Here is a 19,716-nt window from a genome sequence, read left to right on the forward strand (position 1 = left end):
TAAGACTTTTTGTAAAGCTTTTGCATTTGCTTCCTTTTCTGTACATGTGGTGGCAGATTTGTGCAGTGTACATGCCCCTCTTTAGTGCCGTCTCTGTTCTGTGCCTACAAAACCCTCTGTGAGCATCAAAAGCTCCCCTGTGTGTAAGAGCCCCTATATGATGCTCTCCAACATCCTCGAAGACCCTTTCTGCCCCAGATGGGGGCTGCCTCAGATTAGCTCCAGGCTCCCATTCTCCTAGTTTCTGGAGCTGGTAAAAGCCCTGATGGCACGAGAGAGCTGGAGGGAAGGGCAGCTTCTCCTGTGCAAAGGCTCTGTGTGCCCCAGTGCCTTGAAGAACATCCCAGCAGCCATTGCAAAGCCTGACTGTAGGCAAAAGGGGCTGCCCAGGACCCCTGAACCTCAGGAATGTACTGCCTCAGTGCGGTCCGTCACCCTGCCCTGCAGCTGGGTTGGTGCAGCAAAGCCATTCAGGACTGGGATGTGCCCAGGGGCCTGTGATCCAGCCCTGGCCAAGGATGCCCCTTGCTCTGCAAAACTCCATGCTCATGGAATAGATCTCTCTGGGGATCACTGAGCCTGTGCTTCAATGGTGCTGCGGAGCGATGCTCGTGTGCTGTCACAAGCTGCTGTTTACACACGCACTTGCAATGGTGTGTAGTGCCTGTGGCTGTTGTCTTCAGGGTGCAGCGCCAGGCTCCACACCATGGAACCGTGTTGCTCCCAACGCCGCTCTGTGCACGCTTCCTCCCGGCTCACAGCGTGTCCCACACCTCCTTGCAAACCAGTCATTCCTGGCATTTCTCACTTTCAGAAGCTCTCTTCCACTCTGAAAGCAAGGTCGCAATTACTCACTGCTGCTCTAATTCCACTTGCAGGCTGTGGGTGTTGATCAGAGGTGGGTTAGCGAGACCCAGGCAGGGTTCCTGAGGGAACGTGAGGGTGGTTTCCAGCAGAAGGGCCTGTGAGCACTGGGTGGGATTGATTTCATGGAGCAGAGCCTCTGCCTGTCCTCCTGCAGTGCACAGCACTGTGGAGAATGCACTTACTCGCGTGTTAGAGCGATTCTCCGCAGTTCAAGCCTTCCAGGTACTTCTGGTCCCTCTCATCTCGCCATCTGCTTTCATCCCCTTTCATCCCACTGCCCTTGCGCCTTCTCCTTCCAGAGCTGCTTCTGTTGCCCCTGAGTTTTCCAGGAGAGGCGACAAACAAGGGGAGGGATGCAGGGGCTGGTCCTGCTGCGGGGCTGGGGCATCACCTACTGAAGGCTGCCCTGTGTCAGCCTGACCTTTTCAGTATGCAGCCTCCAGCAGCCCAGGCAGAGGCTGTTCCCGGGAGAGTTCCAGTGCGTGCAGCTCTCCCAGTGCTGCTGTGCTGGAAAAGTGGCTGATTCCAGGGTCTGGATTAGTGGCCTTGGCTCAGGGAGCCTGGAGCAACGTGACCAAGCAGCAGGTGCCTCTCTGGGTCTGGCTGTGCTGTTGGTGGGATGAGGAGCTTTGCTGCACTCCAAATCAGTGCTTGTGATTCAGTGCAATGCTGCTTTAAGCTTTGGGAAGCATCCGGTGCCTCTGCCCGCAGCCACTGGTGGATCCCTGTGACAGATGGCTGAGTCCTTCACCCTGAACTGTGCTGATAGCTTAAAAAACCCCTGGTGATGGATAGTCTCATTAAACAGGGGTGCTCCGAGAGGGAGAGGAGCAAATGACTTATTGCCTTTGCTATCAGCTTTGCTCCAGCATGAGGCACAGCTCATTCCTTCTGTCCCAAAGCCAGTGGAAGCAGCAGATGTGTTCAGCATCCTGCAGGGCCGTGGCATCAGTGCTGGGCTTGATGCACAGGGGTCTGGGCTGTCACGGGGCTGGCAGCGTGCTGCAGCCAGGATGACACCTCATTGTGTGGAGCCCCATCTCTGTGCTCAACCACTCATGGTTATTTCATGCCCATGTGCTCGCAGCATGGATATCTGACAGGGTGATGATCCAATGCATGAGTGGGAGGTATTTTGCTTTTTCATTCTGGGATCATGTTTATTTTCTTGGCACGCTTCAAGAATTCCTGTTGTAGGGTGTAGAGGAGGAGCGGGCTGTCCCCAGCACTGCCTGGGTGCAGGTTTCAGCAGGGGATGGGGGCTACAGAAGCTCAGTGTGAGTATCCCCTGTGCAGAGATGCTTCTGTCCTTCCTCATGGCTGAGCTTTTCCTTGTCTGGGATGCTCTGGGGCTCTTGGCCTTGGTGGAGAACAGACACTGCTCTGATTTACCCAAGTTTGCTTGATCTTGCAACAAGAAGCTAACGGGAAAGGGAGAGCTCAAACAGGGAAAGGTTCTTGGCTGGTTCAGAAGATTTTCAGCCTCCAGCTGGCCGTGGGCTCGAGGACTGCATTAGTATTGACCTCAGGTACGGTGAGCAGCAGAAATTCCCTAACTCAGCACAAGGCCGTGCTCGACTCTCGATCACCTACTGCTGTGTGCATCGACAGCACCCGCCTCGGAGGAGGGTTTAGGGGCTCCATTAATCAATGCCTGCAGAAATGCATTCCTACCCGGAGGTGAAGGATGCTCCGTCACTGTGAAGCATTATTATGGTTGTTAATTGTATGCCGTGCACCAACATGGCACCTGCAATCATCTTGTGCAGAACAAATGTCCTGCTGAGCAGGATCCCAGCTCCTCCGCTCTGCTTTCAGGGATGGAGGGAGAGGGATTGCCTCTGAGCTGGGCCGTGCAAAATGAACCTCCTCAGCCCGGGCAGCAGGATTTGAGCATGGGAAAGCAGTGATGGAGCACCGGAGGGGGTGGCAGGAGCATCCCTGACCAGCTCATTGCTGCCTGATGCAGCAGCTCAGCCTCATGTTGGGCTTTAAGAACAGAAGCAGTTGCAGAGTCTTGTGCCACTTGTAATGAATTATCCAGGAAAAAAAGCCCTCTGTGGTCTCCTGAACTGCTTCGGCTTTGATGAGCTTTTTCTGCAAGTGAGCAGAGCCAAAGTGAACAAGAAATCAGCACCGTCTTCCCCCATGAGCTCTTTCTCTTTAGGTTTCACTTGGTGTTATAATGATGCAATCAATCTCAGGAGGTTCCAAACACTTATTAATTACTGCAGTGATTGGGTGATTTGGCAGTCATTGCAGCTGCCTTTCACAGGGAGAAAGAAAAGCATATTCCTGCCTTATTTTCCCCTAATGCCTGGCTCTCTGAAGGCACGCCGCTCCTCCGCCACAGAACACAATGTGAGAGCAGGGTGACTCACAGTCAAGGATTTGTATTCAATATCAGTTCAGATTACATTAGCTTTGCCTAATGCCTTAGCAATAAAGTGCCTCTTCATTGTATAGCTGCAATTTATTTCAGCTCCTGGGTCGGTACAGAGCAACCCTCACTCATGTGGCAACACGTGGGCCCTGTGGATGTTTGCTGGGCTTAGGGGTGGTGGAGGATGCTCCTGGCAGCAGCAGATGGGCCCTTTAACATGGACAGTGTTTAAAGCATCACTTGGGAGCCAGGGCAGGGATGTCTGTGGAGTCCTGCTGGGGCAAGACCCCTCATTTATCCATTTCTTCAGCCATAAAACCTGCTCGGAGCTGTGGTCTGGGCTGCTACTTCAGGATGGTGCATTCTTGTCTTGGTGCTGGGCACTTCACTCCAGGATCACATCCCTTAGTCCCCTTCTACCAAGCTGCACATCCCAGAGCAGCATTTCAGCCCCTCAGTTCCCTGGGGCTGTGCTCCCTGCGCATCGTGGGCTGTGGCTGCTGCCCTGCAGCACCAACCAAGGGCTTGTGCTGGGGCTTGAAGCCATCCAGATGCCAAGAGCCCCTGCTCACCCTCCAGCTCAGCCATGTGGCTGTGCAGGAGAGCAGCAGGACCCCAAGCCGACGGCCTCCAGGTCACTTCCCTGCCGCGGGGGCTGTTTTCTTCCTTCGGGTGCCTTTCCCACTGGTGCTTCTCGCTGTGTGCAAATGCCTCTGCAGAACAAAGGCCGCGCAGGCAGCCCAGCGCAGGCTGCTGGAAGCACAGTCAGTTCTGTGCACAGCGCGTCCTGGGCGGCTGCACTGGCTGCAGATGCTTGGCGGAGCTTGCTTGTGCTGGGGCTTTGGCAGCTCGGCGCTGCCAGCAGAGCCCAGAGCAAGGGCGAGGGGACAGCCAGGAGTTCTGTTGTCAGTGGGGGTGCAGAGGCCTGGGAACATGGAGGGGTTTCCTTTGATGCCCTTGTGGGACCCAGCAATGACTCACGTGGGCAGCCGTGGGCAGGAATCTGACCTTTATTTACGTGGTGCCGCTCTGGCATCACTTGATGCCCCTCTGGGTAGGAGGAGCAGGTCCACAAGAAACTGGCTCCAAGAGAGGAGGGCTGAGCAAGTCATCCATGATTTATGAACCTCGCTGTGCGGGGTCTTGTCAGAACCTTCTGTCTCACTCAGGCTGCCAGAGATCCTCCTCATTGCTGCAGGAACCCCCCCGCATGTCCTCCTGTGCCGTGGTAGGTGGTGCATGGTCTCAGCTTGTTTGCTTGTCACCCAGCCAGGAGGCAGGAGTAGTGCTGGGTCTGTTCACAGCCACTTGCACAACACAAGGAGCAAGGTGGGAGTAACCTCACCCGAGCTCTCTGTGGTGCGCTGGGTGCTGGCACCAAACCCGGTGCAATACGGGATGAAGAGCACGACTCCATGGATGTGCTGGGATGGGAGGGAGTTCTCCCAGTGCTTCCCAGGCTGCCTGTGCTGACGGGGCTGGGAGCAGGGATCCCTGTGTGGGAGCGTTGCCCTCATCTCCCCAGAAACCCAGCATTACTCCTGTTAAGGAGCTTAAGTCATAGGGCCTGATGCTAAACCTATTATTGCTGGCAGAGGTGCTGCTGCTGCTGTGGGATTAAGAAACAGCCTTGGACACAGTTACCTTCCTGCAAGGCTTGGGTGCTGCTGGAAAGCAGCTCAAGAGCAACACATCCTGGGAATGCTGGTGTCCATCAGGGGCAGGAGATTTGGATTACGTGGTAAAATCCAAGGAAAAATGCAGTTCAGTGCAATTCAAATGATGTTACAATCCAGAGGCAGAAAATACAGGCTCTGCTCACAAACTGAGAGGCTGCTTCCCAGAAAACAGTGAATGTGAAAGGAATTTAGAGACTGTAGGAGAAGAGCAGCTCAATGGGCACTTCTAGGGCTGCAGGTCGTGATGTGCTTCCAATGCGGTGTGCTGGAGCAAATGGCCCTGGTGTGGGGCTGGCAGCGGCTCTGCTCCGCTCCTTCCATCCTCATGGGACAGAAGGGAAAGTTTCAGGCAGATCTGGGAGCGGTGCTTAATTAAAGAGGAATTTGAGCAAATGGGAGAGGAGGAATAAAAGAGGTAGGAAAATTCTTTGAGGTCTGGAAAAACACCTCTGAGAGGCGAGGGGGGAGCGGGCTCTGTGGGGCTGAGGAAAACAAGGATCCAGGGATGCCTTGAATTCACTGTGGAAAAACCTTCCCTGGGATAAAGCGGCTTTGAAAGGGCCCTTTAATCTGGCAGGGAAAGTATAACAGGACTAATGGCTGGAAGCTGGAGCCAGACTCATTTAGATGAGAACAAAGGACACATTTCTAATAGTGAGGGTAATTCACCCCTGGAACACACTGTCGAGGGGAAGTGGCACTTCTCAGACTAAGATGGGATGTTTTTTCCTTTAAACTCAAACACAAATGGAGGAGTTCAATAACCCGTGCTTGAAGGTCAGCCCAGACCCTGCCGAATCCCTCTGGCCTTCAAATCAGCATTTTGATGGGAATGGTGGAACGTTTAAGGCAAAATAAGGTTCAAATCACTGCCATGGGCTGCCCCGGGGTATCTGTTCTGTGTGATGGGGCTAAAGCCCTGTCCAAGCTGGGGCTCACTTTGCAGGACTCTGTATATCTGCACATATACACATGTAGATATACATATATGGAACCTGATGAGCTCCTCGGCCCTGCTGAGCATCCTGTGTTAGTGCTGGCGGTGGTGTGGTTCCGGCAGTGTGCAGGAGCCCAGGCAGCTCACAGGATGCTGCAGCAGAGATGCAGAGGCCATGCCCAATGTGAAGTCATCCCTGTGTGTGTTTGGTGTCAAACAGCTCAGTCCTTGAGTGCACTGAGGCTGGGCTGGGCAGGGAAGTCAATCAGAGCCGCTCCGTAGAGCTGTGGTCCTGTAATTACTCCGTGATTAAATAGAAGCGTAATTCCTTCAACACCTCCGCACTCCTGCTTTATTGCAGGAGAGCCCACACAAGGAATTAATGTTTAAATAATGGCTTTCCTCCCCAGGAGCATGCTCCAAAATAGGCAGGAATATATTTATACTCTGCCCTGTGTATGGGAACGAGTGGGTTCTGGCTGTATTCACCAGCAGGTTCCTGGTGTTCTCCATCACTGTGTCCTCTGCAGGGGGGTCCCTGTAGACACAGTACAAGGGTGCAGCCTTCAGGCACTGCTGCATGGGGCTGTCCCTGGGTGCAAGGCACGTTCCTCAGTGCAATCCCTGCTCACACCAGCTTGGGAAATGCCCGGTAGTTTTTGCAGTTCAGATGGAAGGTTTGTGACCAGAGCACTGCAGAGCATTTCAGCCTCTTGCTGCTTTGGTTTTGGGACTTGTCCCTCTGTTCCTCTCAGCAGATGCCAGCTAAGCATCCTTGTGAAGAACTGCCTCACCCTTCCCTGTGGCACCAGCACAGGGATGTCTCCAGAGCCAGGATCTCTTGATTGTTCCCCTGGGACCATAACTGTGACCGTGTCCATCCCAAAGCCCTGTCCTGGAAGGGACAAACCCTGATGTGGGAGGCTCAGCACAGCCCAAGGAGCAGGATGGGGCATTTGGGGCATTTCTAAGCAGGAGGTGATGCAGTTCTGTGCCAAGCATCCAGGGCTTCTGCTGTCAGATGGCTGAAGGAAGGAAAGGAGGTTTCTGGCAGGAAACCACCCAGTAGCATTACTGTAGGGCTGGGCAGAAATGCTTCCTCCAGCATTCATGGCCTTGTCCTTGACATGCAGCTAGGTGCTATTAATAGGTAGCAGCACGCACTGTGGATGTACCAGTCTGGGCTAGAGCAAAGCTCACGGGCTCCCTCCTCCCCTCCCACTCCCAGAGAACATCCCCTCCATGCCTCACATTTCCCCTTGTTCCACCTGCCACACTAATTGCAATCACTGCAGCAGCCTCCCCGCTGGGCTGTATTATTCATGGGGAAGCAGACAGGCTGGAGCAGCCCAGACAAGCTGCTCCCAGGTACGAACAAGACAAAGGATTAATTGGCAGGTGGGAATGAGGATGCTCTGCTGTTATACCTGGTGTGGACCAGCACAGGACCCCATTTGCCACAGCCATTGCCCACACTCCAGTGCACACAGGAGGGTGCTGCTCCCAGCTCCGTGTCCCAGGAGAGTACAATACTGCTACAAGGAGATGCAGCTCCGTGACCATGGTGGATGCTCTATAAGCAAATACTTTCTTGGGTCCTGTGTCCCCTGAGAATGTGCAGGGCTGGGCATGGCCTCGCTGCAGCATCCTTGGTGCCTGAACCAGCAGATCCTTGCCCCTTTTCATTCTTCCTTGGGTTTCCAGAACCTTCCAAGCTGGGAAATCATTGCAGGTCCTGAGGCTCCTTCCTAAAAACAGCCGCTGTGAGAAGGGAGCACCCTGGGCTGATAAATAATAGGTGCTCAGAAGCCTTTCTCACCCTCTAAGCTGTTGCTGGCTGCAATGTTCATCATAGGAGCACCCTGGGATCTACAAGAGCCAGCAGAGCAGTGGCAGGTGACCATCGGCCCCCCCTCGTTAGCCAGGTTCATCACATAAAGCTGCAACCTCCTACAATCCAAGTGGTTTAAACACAAGCACAGGGTGTTTTCTGTGTTGACCCTGCATCCCTAATGTGCCCTATGAAACTGGTGCTGGCTCAGTGATGTCACAGCAGCCCCGTGCCAGCCATCGCTGCTCTGCTGCATTCCTGTGACAGCCATTAGTAAGGTGATCCAGTCACTGGTCAAAGCCTTCCGTAGCTATGGTAATGAAGGAACATAATTCACAATTATAATGTCAAATTTAAACCTAGGGCTTGTGCAAAAGGACAAAAATAGCTCCTTGCTCGTGGGATCACAGTGCTATTTGCTCAGCGCGATTGGAAGCTAAATGCTCTCTGTAATATCAAGCGATCGCTCGGAGATTAAACACTTCTCGCCCGCCCGTGCACGTCTCGCCCCTCTATGGGGTTATTAACGTGCTGGCTGCACTTCCAATTAAGTGAATCCCTTTTGCAATTGTGAGCACATTGCATAGGAATAAATAATTCAATTTACAGGGTGTTTCCGGCTCAGAGCTGTAATTGGCGACATCAGTGCAAAGATGCAGGGCCGAAGACCCCCCTCACCTTCCCTGTGCTTGGGCTTTCCAAGCAAAGCCCTCGAGGCCTTGTCTGGGTGCACACCTTTGATTTTCCTCCCTATCTCTGCCCATTTTTGCCCTGGCCACTGCTCCCCTTCGCGCACACCTTCATCCCCTCCTTTGTCGTTGCTCATCCATCACAGCAATTACAATTGACACCATTCAGAGGAGGATCCCAGAGCCTCTGCAAACATCCATTAGTTACAAGCAGCACAGCCTGCGCTCTGTGGAACTCGCAGTCATCATTTCTGAATCTCACATGCAGAAATCTGTCTGTTTTCTGCCATTCTTTAACCTCCAAATGTTGCTTTCTTGGCACTTCCCCTAAAGCACATGTTCACGTTTTCAGCACGGAGCCTTGTTTCCCTGGATCCCTGCCCACACTCCCTGTGCTCGCATGAGCCGCTGTGGTCCCTGCGAGCATCCTGCCTAGAGCATCCCAAACCTGGGATAGCAGCAAACCCTGGTGCTGGTCCCTCTTCCCAGGGACAGGAGCCTTTGGAAAGGCTGGGACTGTGCTGTCCTGTGCTCTGCATGCAGCTTCCCACTGAAATCCCACCTTGGCAAAGCAGAGTGGGTTTATGCTGTGGGATGCTTGCTGACAAAGGCTGTGCTGCTGGAAAGGAATTAAAATGGACAGGTACCAACCCCCCCTACCTTTGTCTTAATTGCAACCCCAAGACTTTGAGCTGTTTTTAACACATCGGCAGCAATGTGATAGCTCCTCTCACAACACAGGGTTACAGCCACCTCCGAGGGGCTCTTTCCCAAGGCAGAATCCCTGTGTCACGGCCCCCCCAGCCTGCCAATGCGAACATCAATATTGATGTTGAAAAGCGTTTTCAGCATCAACAGTTTGCCCCAGTGCTGGGCTTTGCAGTTGTTCCTGCAGTGCTCTCTGGGTGGGTTCAGTTTGTTTCGCCAGTGCTGAAGCTCTGCAATAGGAATGCAGGTGAAGCTCGCACCAGTGATTTGCTTTGGCTGGGCTTTTCTTATTCCCTTTAAACACCTCCCTGCGTCCCAGGTTACTTGGGAAAGGTTCCTACTGTAGAGACGTTTCTCCCCGGCTTGTTTGCAATGTGCTGCATGAGCACAAGGACCTCTCACTGGAAGTCAGCTTTCGCTGCTCTTTCAGGTCTTCAATTCAGAGAAATTCATCATTTACAGCTCAGGTGAGCAGCTCGACTGAGGGCTGTGGAGAAGCAATAATTCCCCAAGAGCCACGGCCATCGTGTTAGGTTGGAAGGGACCCTAAAGCTCATCCAGTTCCAACCCCTGCCACTGGCAGGGACACCTTCCACTAGAGCAGCTTGCTCCAAGCCCCTGTGTCCAACCTGGTCTTGAACACTGCCAGGGATGGGGCAGCCACAGCTTCTCTGGGCACCCCGTGCCAGCACAAAAGGAAAACAGAAGTCCTTTTAGTGAGAACTAGAAAATAGCATGAGGACAATTATGCTGGTTTTTCCCTAATAAGCCAGTAATCTGATGACATAGCAAGCACCTCTATAATATATAGATATATGGAATACATGTAATGATGTAATTACAATTACATGATGTAATACAATGTAATGTAATAGAATGTAATATAAGGTATTAATATAATAGAATAGAATAATATGATTACGTGATGTGATGTGATATGATATGATATGATATATGATGATGTCACGATTTAAGCCCAGCCGGTGACTCAGAACCATGCAGCCTCGAGGGACCCAAGTTTTGGGGTCACCCCTGTGGTCCCTCGCGGGGGCACTGGCCCCCCTTTCCACCCACACAGGGAGGAGGGAGGTTGGCCAAGGCGATCAGACTTGGTGAGTCCAGCTCTGCTGTGCCAAGAAGGACTTATCTCTTTGTAGAGGGAATTCCCCAGCCCAGGCCTGTCTGAAGGTCACCAGTGAATCACTGCAGTGAAAGTGCGCCTAGGGCTTGGCTGCGAGACCATTCACAATGGCAAACACTGAGGAGAGCAAGAGGAGCTTCCACGCCTGCTGAACCACCTGCAGGAAGAATGATTTCAATTATGTCTCCCTTTTGGAATGGACACATTTAGCTCCGTGCATGGCAGCGATAGGGCATTAACTCCCTGCATCCAACAGGCATGAAATTGAATCCTATCACATGTGGGGCAGGAGCAGAATGGTGCCTGGCCCTGCTTGTGCAGGCAGAGGGGAGGCTCTTCAATCCCTTCCCTGCTGCTGGAGCCACCAGCCTGTGGGAGCAGCCCCGGCTGCTCTGTCAGGTCCTATCCCCAGGAGGGATGCAGTGAGGATGTGCACCACTGTGTGTGTGCTGTCCCACTGAGCAGAGGTAGGGATCAAAGCAGAGTGTTCCCAAATGCAGGCACCGGGAAAACCAGTTTATTTGTTTGAAAAGAGGCTTATCTACCTGCTAATGAACTGGGCACTCTCAGTGTGATGATGAGCATCTTGCAAACGAAGGAGCTCCTCACAGAGATCATGTCTCTGACAAAGGCTCTCCAAAGGCTCATCCATGCTGTAATTATGATAGATACAAACTTGGCAGCCTCAGTTGCTTGGTGCTTCTCCCTCTGATGTGGAGATACATCCCCTTCCCAGTGCCTGCCTTCCTTGGAGAGGAGGCAGCTGGGTGATGTGGGGTGCTGAGGGTACCCTCACAGCACCAGGCCCTGCAATGCACCCAGGTAAAGAATGCCAATGGGGGGGCTCTGAGCTGGCAGCACTTTCCCCTCTCTGTGGGTGACATGGACATGCCCAAGGGGAAAATCGCCCTTACAGGACCTGAAACTGGGCTGGCACCGTTTGCATGTCAGCAGCTTGGCATAGGGCACAGCATCCTTCCTCCCTGCAGGCACCATCCTTCACAGCAGCACACAGCAAAGCTCTTGTGCTGAGAGAGGTAAATGTGGCTAAAACTCAGGGGCAAAGAGAATGACTCCTCTCCTGCCACCCCAGGCTATAAACTGCCATGGTCCTAAACTCAACTGACCTGGCCATCTGTTACTTGTCTCCGGTGCATTCAGAGTGGGCAGGGAACAGGCATTTCCCACCCTGTGCTGTATACCCACTGTATTTGTTGCTGTCCAGAGGTGATGGATGGCTTGGTCTCACCACCCATCAGTGTTGCTCTCCTGCTGCTTCAAGGGCAAACAGTTCTCTGGACTCAGCCTGAAAAGCTCCAGCCCCAGCATCATTTTCCCCAGGTTTGCTGTTAAAGGATGTGCAAAGCCATTCCTAGTGACAGAGCAATTTCCTTCGTGTCCTGCAGAGGAAAAGGCAAAAAGAATAGAAGTCAGTGTATTACCCACCAATCTGCATTCCTGCTGCAAGCTTAAATAGTAACAGCTTCATGTTAAGCAAACCCACCGCTGTAGTAATTCCACATCAAAGGCTCAGTGTCAAAGGAATCATTTTGCTACAGCCACCAAATAACGAGCAATTTATGTAGCGTTTTGAGACGAGATTAAAACCGAGCTGCAGAGTGACACCTCGGCCTGCCGGCGCGTGTAGGTCTGTCAGCCTTCGGGCGCAGGAGGTGGGGATGATGCTGAGCGGGGCTGGATGCCTGGCATGAGTACTGAGTGCCCTTCAGGGCATCCCTCCCCACCATGCCACCAGCCGAGGGTCTCATTACCTGCAGACCCCCCCTGCCATGTGCCACAGGGATGGATTAGAGTGACAGAGCTGTGATGCTGCATGCAGGTCATGCTGTGATGCTCTTCCTGGTCATCATCTGCCTTCACCCCCTGATCCGTGTCCTACTTGGTACCTTACTGCCCTGTACCCCACCTTCCCTTCTCTCCCACAGCACAGACCTGGTTATGGTTGCACAGCACCTTTTTTCCAGCTGCTTTTTACCTCTGGAAGCTCCAGGAGCATCACCCAACTGGTCCCAGTTTCACTTAGGAAGCACCCGGGAGCTACACAACGCGTTGTTTTTGGTTTCCAGAAACAGCAGAGGATGATCAGAAATGCCAATTTTAAACCAATTAGAGGTAATTTCTTCAGTTGCTGTCTTCTTGCATGAGTCACACATGGCAAAAGGCAGACCTGGAGGTGCGGGGAATGTCACCTTGTGCCTGCCCCGCTGTCTGCAGCACGGAGCCGCCGGGATCCAGGAATTGCTGGGAATTGCTGACAGCCTCCCGGCAGCAGAGCAAAGTGCTGATGTGAGCCCCAGCCGGGCTCTGGCGCTCATCTGTGACAAGGAAAATGCTTCTCGCGGCGAGGCTTTGGTTTAAATTAGAAATGAATGGGACGAATCCCAGAGGCAAACTAAAATGCTGACAAGTGCCCAGTTTGCCTTTCTGAGCAGTGCTGCACTGGGGCTGCCCCGCAGGGTACAGCGGGGATGTGGAACTGGTGCACACTTCCCAGTTAAGCAAATTACTTAGAATCACAGAATCCCAGCCTGGTTTGTGTTGGAAGGGACCTTAAAGCTCATCCAGTTCCAACCCCTGCCATGGGCAGGGACACCTTCCACTGATGGAAGGGAGAGATTTGCTCTGATCTCTGATAACTGAGCAAGTCTGGGTCTCTTCTAGGCAGGAAGGTTGAGGCTGGGTAAAGAGCTTTTTGTGAGTGCAGGGAGATGGAGGTGGCAGTGGGAGCACTTGGCTCATTGCAGGGAGAGGAAGGACAAGAAGATGCTCATGTCAAAGAAGCAAATATTTTATTCTGTAAAACCCAAGCAGACACCTGAAGGCAAGCTCCCATTGCCACCCACCCACAGCCCCTGCAGCCCAGTGGCAGGTGCCCAGATGTCCCAAACAGGCAGGAGCTGTGAAAGCATGTACGGATCTGCCTTCAGACATCTATGGAATTATGAAAGCTCCAGAGCGTGGTGGGTGTCACACCAGGACCCAAACGCATCCTGCTGCTGATTTCAGAGCAGTGCTACATGGGATGAGGCCTCCTGGGTTACAAAGGAGGGGGTTTGGTGTTCCTCCAGCTCTAGAGCAGGGTCATCCCATGTTATTAGGCACCTACGGCAGCCGCTAGGCTTCAATGACAGCACCAACTCCTGAGTCAAACAACTGCAGGAGAACAAGAAAGTCCCTTGTCCCTGTGGCTGGCCCTGAGCAAGGCAGCGGTGATGGGGAAGGGGGAAGGAGCAGAAAGAAACCGTGTCTAAACCCCGAGAGAGTCTGAGTCTGTGAAGGCATCCCATGGTTTCCAGGGAGCCCCTTTCAGTCTCTGTGTAAGCGACGAGGTTCCTACCAGGGGCTCTTCCACAGGAGCAGGGAAGCAGTTTGCAGGGTCACAGCTCCTTGCCCAGGGCAGCTCCGAGGCCGTTGCTGCAGCTTCTTGAAACCAAGTCTGGAGCAAGTGGGGACGTTTCATTATGCAAATTGTGCTTCCTGGAAAGAAATGTTTTATTAACACACATGCCCGTCTTGTGTTGGCTTAGTCAATTTGGGCACAGCTTGACACCCAGTGAGTTAGTCTAAAGGCAATGGGTTTACAAAATGTTTCCCTAATCTATTTTAAACACTTAATTACAGTTGCAGCGCATTCATTAGGGACTTTGCTTTCAAATCTGCATCGCAGTAATAAATCCCAGTTCTTGCAGTGTCAGTTGCAATACAAGGGTTGGATCCAAGGCCTCGACAAGGCAGTTTCTAACTGGGGGAAGCCCTTCTGAACCAGGGGGGTGATGTCCAGCACCCAGCCAAAGCCAATTTCACATTAACCAAACAAGCATGGGCATTGGGATGGGAGCTTGGGAGGACCTGTCTGCCTGCTGCCATGGTAGGACCTGGGGGAACACTATTTCTGGGGACCCCAGTGGACTCGGAGCTGCTGGTGTGACCAGCTCTGGGGTTACCTTACTCTTTTCCCAGGTACTTCCTCATGATGCTGTTGACATCATCCTCCTTCCCTTCTGCCTCAGCCCGGTGGCTTGCCCCGCTGCTCTGGGTGCTGGCTTTGCTGCTGCATCCCTCTCCATCCCCTCTCTGCGGCTGCGGCCGGCGCTTGATGCTGTCAGCGCTCCGGGAGGATTGGTGGGATCCAGAGGATGAGGAGGAGTCAGAGACGTTCCCGGGATCCTCCTGCAGGGCCAGGCTGCGTTTGGTGGCTCCCTTCGCCTCGGGGGATGCTGAGGTGCCCGCTATGGCCTCATCCTCGAAGCGCACAGTGAGGAGCCGGTGTCCATCCCTCCTGTCCCTCCCGGGCTTGGCCAGGCTGCTGGTGGAGCGGGACTTGCGAATGGCCGGGAGGAAGTCATCGAAGTCGACGTTGGTTCTGCGCTCGTAGTTGAGTGTGGGGATTCTCCAGGTGAAGGGGTCGCTCCCCTTCCCCTCACCCAGCCTGTCACTGGAGGGAGAGCTCAGCACCTCCGCAGAGCCCGTTCCCACCTCCACATCTTCCAGCGATGGCTCCAAGTAGCTCCTCCAGGAGCTCTGCCGCAGCGTTCCCAGCGCCTCCATCCCTGCAGCCGGAGAGCTGGGCCGGCGGCCAGACCCATCCACGCTCTGCAGGAGGGAGTCGTAGGAGCCGAACTTGGAGGCTCTTTTCAGCACCGGCGAGCGCGCCGGCTCCGAGGCCATGCTCCGCAGGCTGCAGGAGCGCACGAGGCCAGCGCCTGCTCCTTCGCCTTCTTCCCCTGGCTCATTCCCATCCAGCTTCCCCATGGAACTACCCATTGCCGCTGGGAAAGCCCTGCAGCGCCGCAGGGCCACGGCACCCATGGTGCGGTAAATGGGCAGGGGAGAGGTGTCCCCCAGCACCGGGTGCCCCGGCTCCCGCTCCGCTCCCCGCTGCCGCCGCAGCTCCTCCACGTACTGGGAGAGAGCAGCCGAGGAGCTGGGCACCGGCGCTGCCCCTGGGGAGAGCCCCCCTTTCCTCCTCCTCCTCGGCACGATGGGAGACAGCGGGCTGGGGAACCTCCCCTCCGGGGCAGGGGACCCCCCCCGGCGCAGCACCGATGGGGACGTCTCTCCCATCCTGTCTGCAGGCTTCCTGAGGCTCCCCAGCTCCTCTTCATCCGCTGGAGGTTTTCCATATTCCCGTCTCCTAGCCCCGAGCAGGGGACTCGCCATCCTCCCCGCATCCGTAGCATCCACGGACACGGCAGTGCTCCGGGAAGAAGCCGGCCGGCTCGGTGAGGGTTCCTTGGTGTCTCTGCTCAGCCTAAACAAGAGATATTGGCATTAGTTTAAGCCGTGGGATTTCCAGTGTCGTTCAGCAAGGACAGGGCTGCGCAGCGAAAAGCCGCTCCTGGCATGGCAGTCCCAGAATGAGCTCCCACTGCTGCATCAAGCATTGGGCAATGCCCAAAGATTTTATCTATATAACTCCAGGTCAGCCAAGCTGGCGCAGTCGAGCTCAGCTCTGCCAAACGCATACCTCAAACGTCCCTTTTCCTTGACAGATTGCAGTAAAATGATGTGGGATTTATTTCAGTTCTGTCAAAGCCAAAGATTATTCACTAAAATTTCATGAGAGTGGTTTGAGGAGCACCCTGAATGCATCCAAACGGCACTGCAGGGCATCTTTCACCCAGGCTGCTGGCACCGTGGGTTGCAGGAGCCCGATAACGCCTGGGCAGGGGCTGCCCCTTGGATTGGGACTGGCGGAAGTGAGGTGTGGGGATGGGACCTCACCAGCAAACAAGGGCTGGTGCAGGAACCCTGTGGGCTCACCAAAGAGGAGCCGCAGGGGTCACCATCACAGCAGGACACTGTCCCCAGAGCATGGGAAGGGGAAAGAGAAAGGGAAAACAGCAAAGGGAAAAGGGAAAGGATAAAAGGAAAGGGAAAGAATAAAGTGAAAAGGAAAGGGAAAGGGAAAGTGAAAAGGAAAGGGAAAGGGAAAGGGAATCCTCTTGCTGACCCTGCAGGAGGATTATCCCCACTCATTGATACCCTGGCATTGCTCAGCCCAGGGGGACTGGGAACCGGCTGCTGGGACATGAATTTGCCTGAGAAAGGAGGGAGGAGGGAAAAGGAGAGCGAAGGGCAGAGTAAAGCATCAGGATCCAAATATAAATACATCTCTGGGAGGCCAGCAGGCTTCGAGGTGTGGGAGCAGTGGTCAATTCTACATAGCAGTAATGAAGTATCCTGCCCCGGGAATGCTGGTGTTGCCATGGGAACGGGGTGAGAGCGGATAATCCAGCCACCGCCGGACCTGCTCGGCCCGGCCTCTGCTGACCCGTGAAATAATTTACATGCCGAGATGGGCTGAACACAGATCCCAGGGCTGGGAGAAGGGAGTGAGTGCCGCAGGGATGGGGAATGGAGCAGCCTCAGTTCCCCGGCACCAGCTGGCACAGCCAGCACGGAGGTACCCACCTTGCCCCAGTGCTCCCACCATGCCCTGTGCCCACAGCTCATGAAACCAGTCCAAACTGTGGGATTGTTCACTGCAAAATGAATTAACCAGAGATTCCACCTCCCTGAAACACGGCGAGCTCCAGGCCTACCCCGGGAAGCATCGCAGCTGATTAATAGTGGGAGACATTTCGATAATGCTGGTTCTTAGGATCCTAAATTGCATCTTATCCAAATAGCTGGTGTAATCCTTCCTGGGCAATTTGTACAGAAATGGCTCTGAACACTCTCTGTGTTTACAAATAATACTGTAAGCTGCCTGCTGCACGGCCAGCTTTCATAAATTAAACAGCCAGCTCTCATATTTGCCTTTGGTTGTTAGGACTGAGATAAAAGTGAGCTGGAGAGGTGAGAAACACTAATGGACTGTGAACACGGAGCGCTTGTGCGCTGCTATTTATTGTCCTGTTCAGCACGATGAACAGTTACTATTTTTATGAAAACCTTTAGAGCCTGAAATAGGAGAAAAGCTGCAAATATGGGATTGTTCCTACAGCTCCCATGGGTCTTACGAGTCTGACCCTGCAGCCCCCAGGGTCCACACAGGGACCTCTTGGAACATCTTCTGCCCGTGCTCTCCATGCCCTGGTATTCAGCAGAAGAGCTGGAGCCCAAACTCACCCTTGTCTCTCCCTAGAGTTCCTATTAGCTGCATTCATTAAGCAAAACCCACCGTGGAAAGGGCCAATTTGCCCCAGGAAGCCGCATCTCTCCGATCACAGCTCATCAGCCCATGGTTGGTGCATGTGGTGTCAGCACCGGTGGGTCGGTGCCAAGGTCATGGTGTGTTAGCTTGGAGCAGCATCAGCTGCCTGGTGAGAGCGTGAGGCTCTGATTGGATTTTAAATGAAAACGCAAATCCTCCCTGGGGTTTAGATGAGCAGCAAGAGGCACCGTGTGATGGGGAAACGCTGCAGGGATTTCACTGCTTTTGATGCTTCTCCTCTCGCCTTCCAGCATCTAAAGAGCTCAGGTCCTTCCAGCAAAACCTGTCATTGCTTCTCCTTCTAGGAAGCCAAAAACCAGCTTCTAGAGACCCTCCAGTGGTGGCTTTAAGCTGCAGCCCACCCCGGCGTCAGCCCTGCCACAGGCACACCAAAATCACACCTTCATTTCTGTATAAGGAGCCTGAGGACCACAGAGCAGTTTCTCCCATCAACAGGTTTCTGATGGAACAAGCCCAGAGGATGGAGCTGGTGCTGCCACATCCCAACAGGCTGCTGTCCTCTATCACCAGTCAAGCTGTGACACCGTGACTGCACCCTACACCGCTGTACCAGTACCTTGTCCAAAGAAAACCCACCCCAAAACCATGGCTGATCTTCTCTTGGCCATCCTCAAGCCTATTCACAAGGCAGGGCACAATGTGAGATGGTCCCATCCCATCCCACAGCATCCGAGCTGACTCGGAAGGCATCTGTAAGCCAAACGGAGTTCTGCAATATGCCATTCACACCAAAGCAAATGACATACAACAATAATTAGTGCAGATTACATAGCAATTAACATGATTACAATTATGCTAGTTGAAATAATTTATACAATAAAATCCACACATGCGATGCAACACATGACCAGGGATGGAAGTCTGGCTCGGATGCTTTTCCTGAGAGCTCATAAATAAAGCTGAGATAACTCCATTTCAGGGAGAGAGACTGGCCTCATTTCTGTCAGAGGAGGATTCTTTTGTCACACTGTCATCTACACAAGTACTTCCAGTTTCCCTATATCAAAACTTGCTTTTGACACCGTAATGTTCAAAAATAGATGTGCTGGATCCCCACCAACCTTGGGCCCTGGGATCCTCATTTTGTGAGCTGAAGAAGGGGAAGGATGCTGGGATGATGCTGCGGGATGCAGGAGCTGAGAAGCAGGGCCCTGTGCTGCAGGTCTGCTCCCTGCCTGTGCCTCAAGGTCAGCTCCTCTAGTACAGTGCAACCTCAGCCTGCCTGGTGAGGGGCAGAGAAAATGCATGAAGTTTTGCATTGGCTTCTTAATAAATAGTAAAAGAGAGAGTCTGTTCCAGCTCTGCAACGAGTTGTATTTTGGAGGCTTAGCCCTGCTGGCCAGTGTCTTGTACACACATTTAAATAGCAGAGAGTCAAAGGAAACGTTAATCAAATCTCTCATTCCCGTACGCCACACTGATGATAACAGCCTGCTTTGCTTCCCTCTAGCTCCTGGCAGCTGTTTGTTCAGCAAATATCCCATATGTAGTGCTGGGAAGATTCATTTTTCATTTCTGGGTGCTTGTGTAAGACAAAGGAATCTTAATAAGGAAGAGCTTGTTTCCCTGATCTCGTTTTTATTACTTTACCGGTCTCCCTGTCTGTTTGTTTGCATTTCATGCAGCCTCCTCTCCAATATTTCCATCTTAGATTAGCTGAAGCCAAACACAGCCACCACACCAGCATCTGCAATCCGCCTCCTCATCACCCCCAGGACAGAGACAGATTGTCACAAGGTTTCCAGGTCTAGGTGCACATTACCTCTCACAGTGGTGACGGTCAGCCCAGCCTATATAGAATCGTAGAATCCCAGCCTGGTCTGGTTTGGAAGAGACCTTAAAGCTCATCCAGTTCCAACCCCTGCCATGGGCTGGGACCCCTTCCACTAGAGCACAGGGAGCTCACAGCCCACCCCAGCACCCATCAGTAGAACAATTCCTAAGTGCTACCGAGGAGTCTTTGGTCCAGCTGTGGCTGCCCCATCCCTGGCAGTGTTTAAGGCCAGGTCAGACAGGGCTTGGAGCAGCCTGGTAGTACCTAGGAATTGCTTTACTGTTGGGTGCTGGGATGGGCTGTGAGGTCCCAGAGAGCTCTCAGGGATCCCACTCATCACTTCCCAGCAGGTCCCTGCCTGGCTGCTCTTAATCTCTGCCTTGTATTTGCAATGGACACTTCCAGCTCCTCCAGCACAGCCGAGGTGTCCGCTGCCAGGGGAATTGCTCCTCAGTCAATTCTGGCACCAGCTATTTGACTGTCCAAATGGTGCATGTGGTGGGGAC

At 53.4% G+C, this 19,716-nt stretch overlaps 1 protein-coding gene across 1 annotated transcript in view; it reads right to left on the reverse strand.

Moving 5' to 3' along the window:
• Positions 1 to 14,201: 14,201 nt before the first annotated feature.
• The window catches only part of MYO18B (myosin XVIIIB), a gene marked incomplete at both ends in the record, with an annotated part of 58,390 nt that continues 52,875 nt past the window's right edge, over positions 14,202 to 19,716 (reverse strand). Inside the window, one exon of the mRNA XM_080628802.1 lies at positions 14,202 to 15,507. Coding sequence (XP_080484928.1) covers positions 14,202 to 15,507 — 1,306 coding nt within the window. The remainder of the gene's footprint in view (positions 15,508 to 19,716) is intronic.

Source organism: Psittacula echo (genome assembly GCF_963264785.1).
Source record: "Psittacula echo genome assembly, chromosome: 13".
NCBI classification, from domain to species: Eukaryota; Metazoa; Chordata; class Aves; order Psittaciformes; family Psittacidae; genus Psittacula; species Psittacula echo.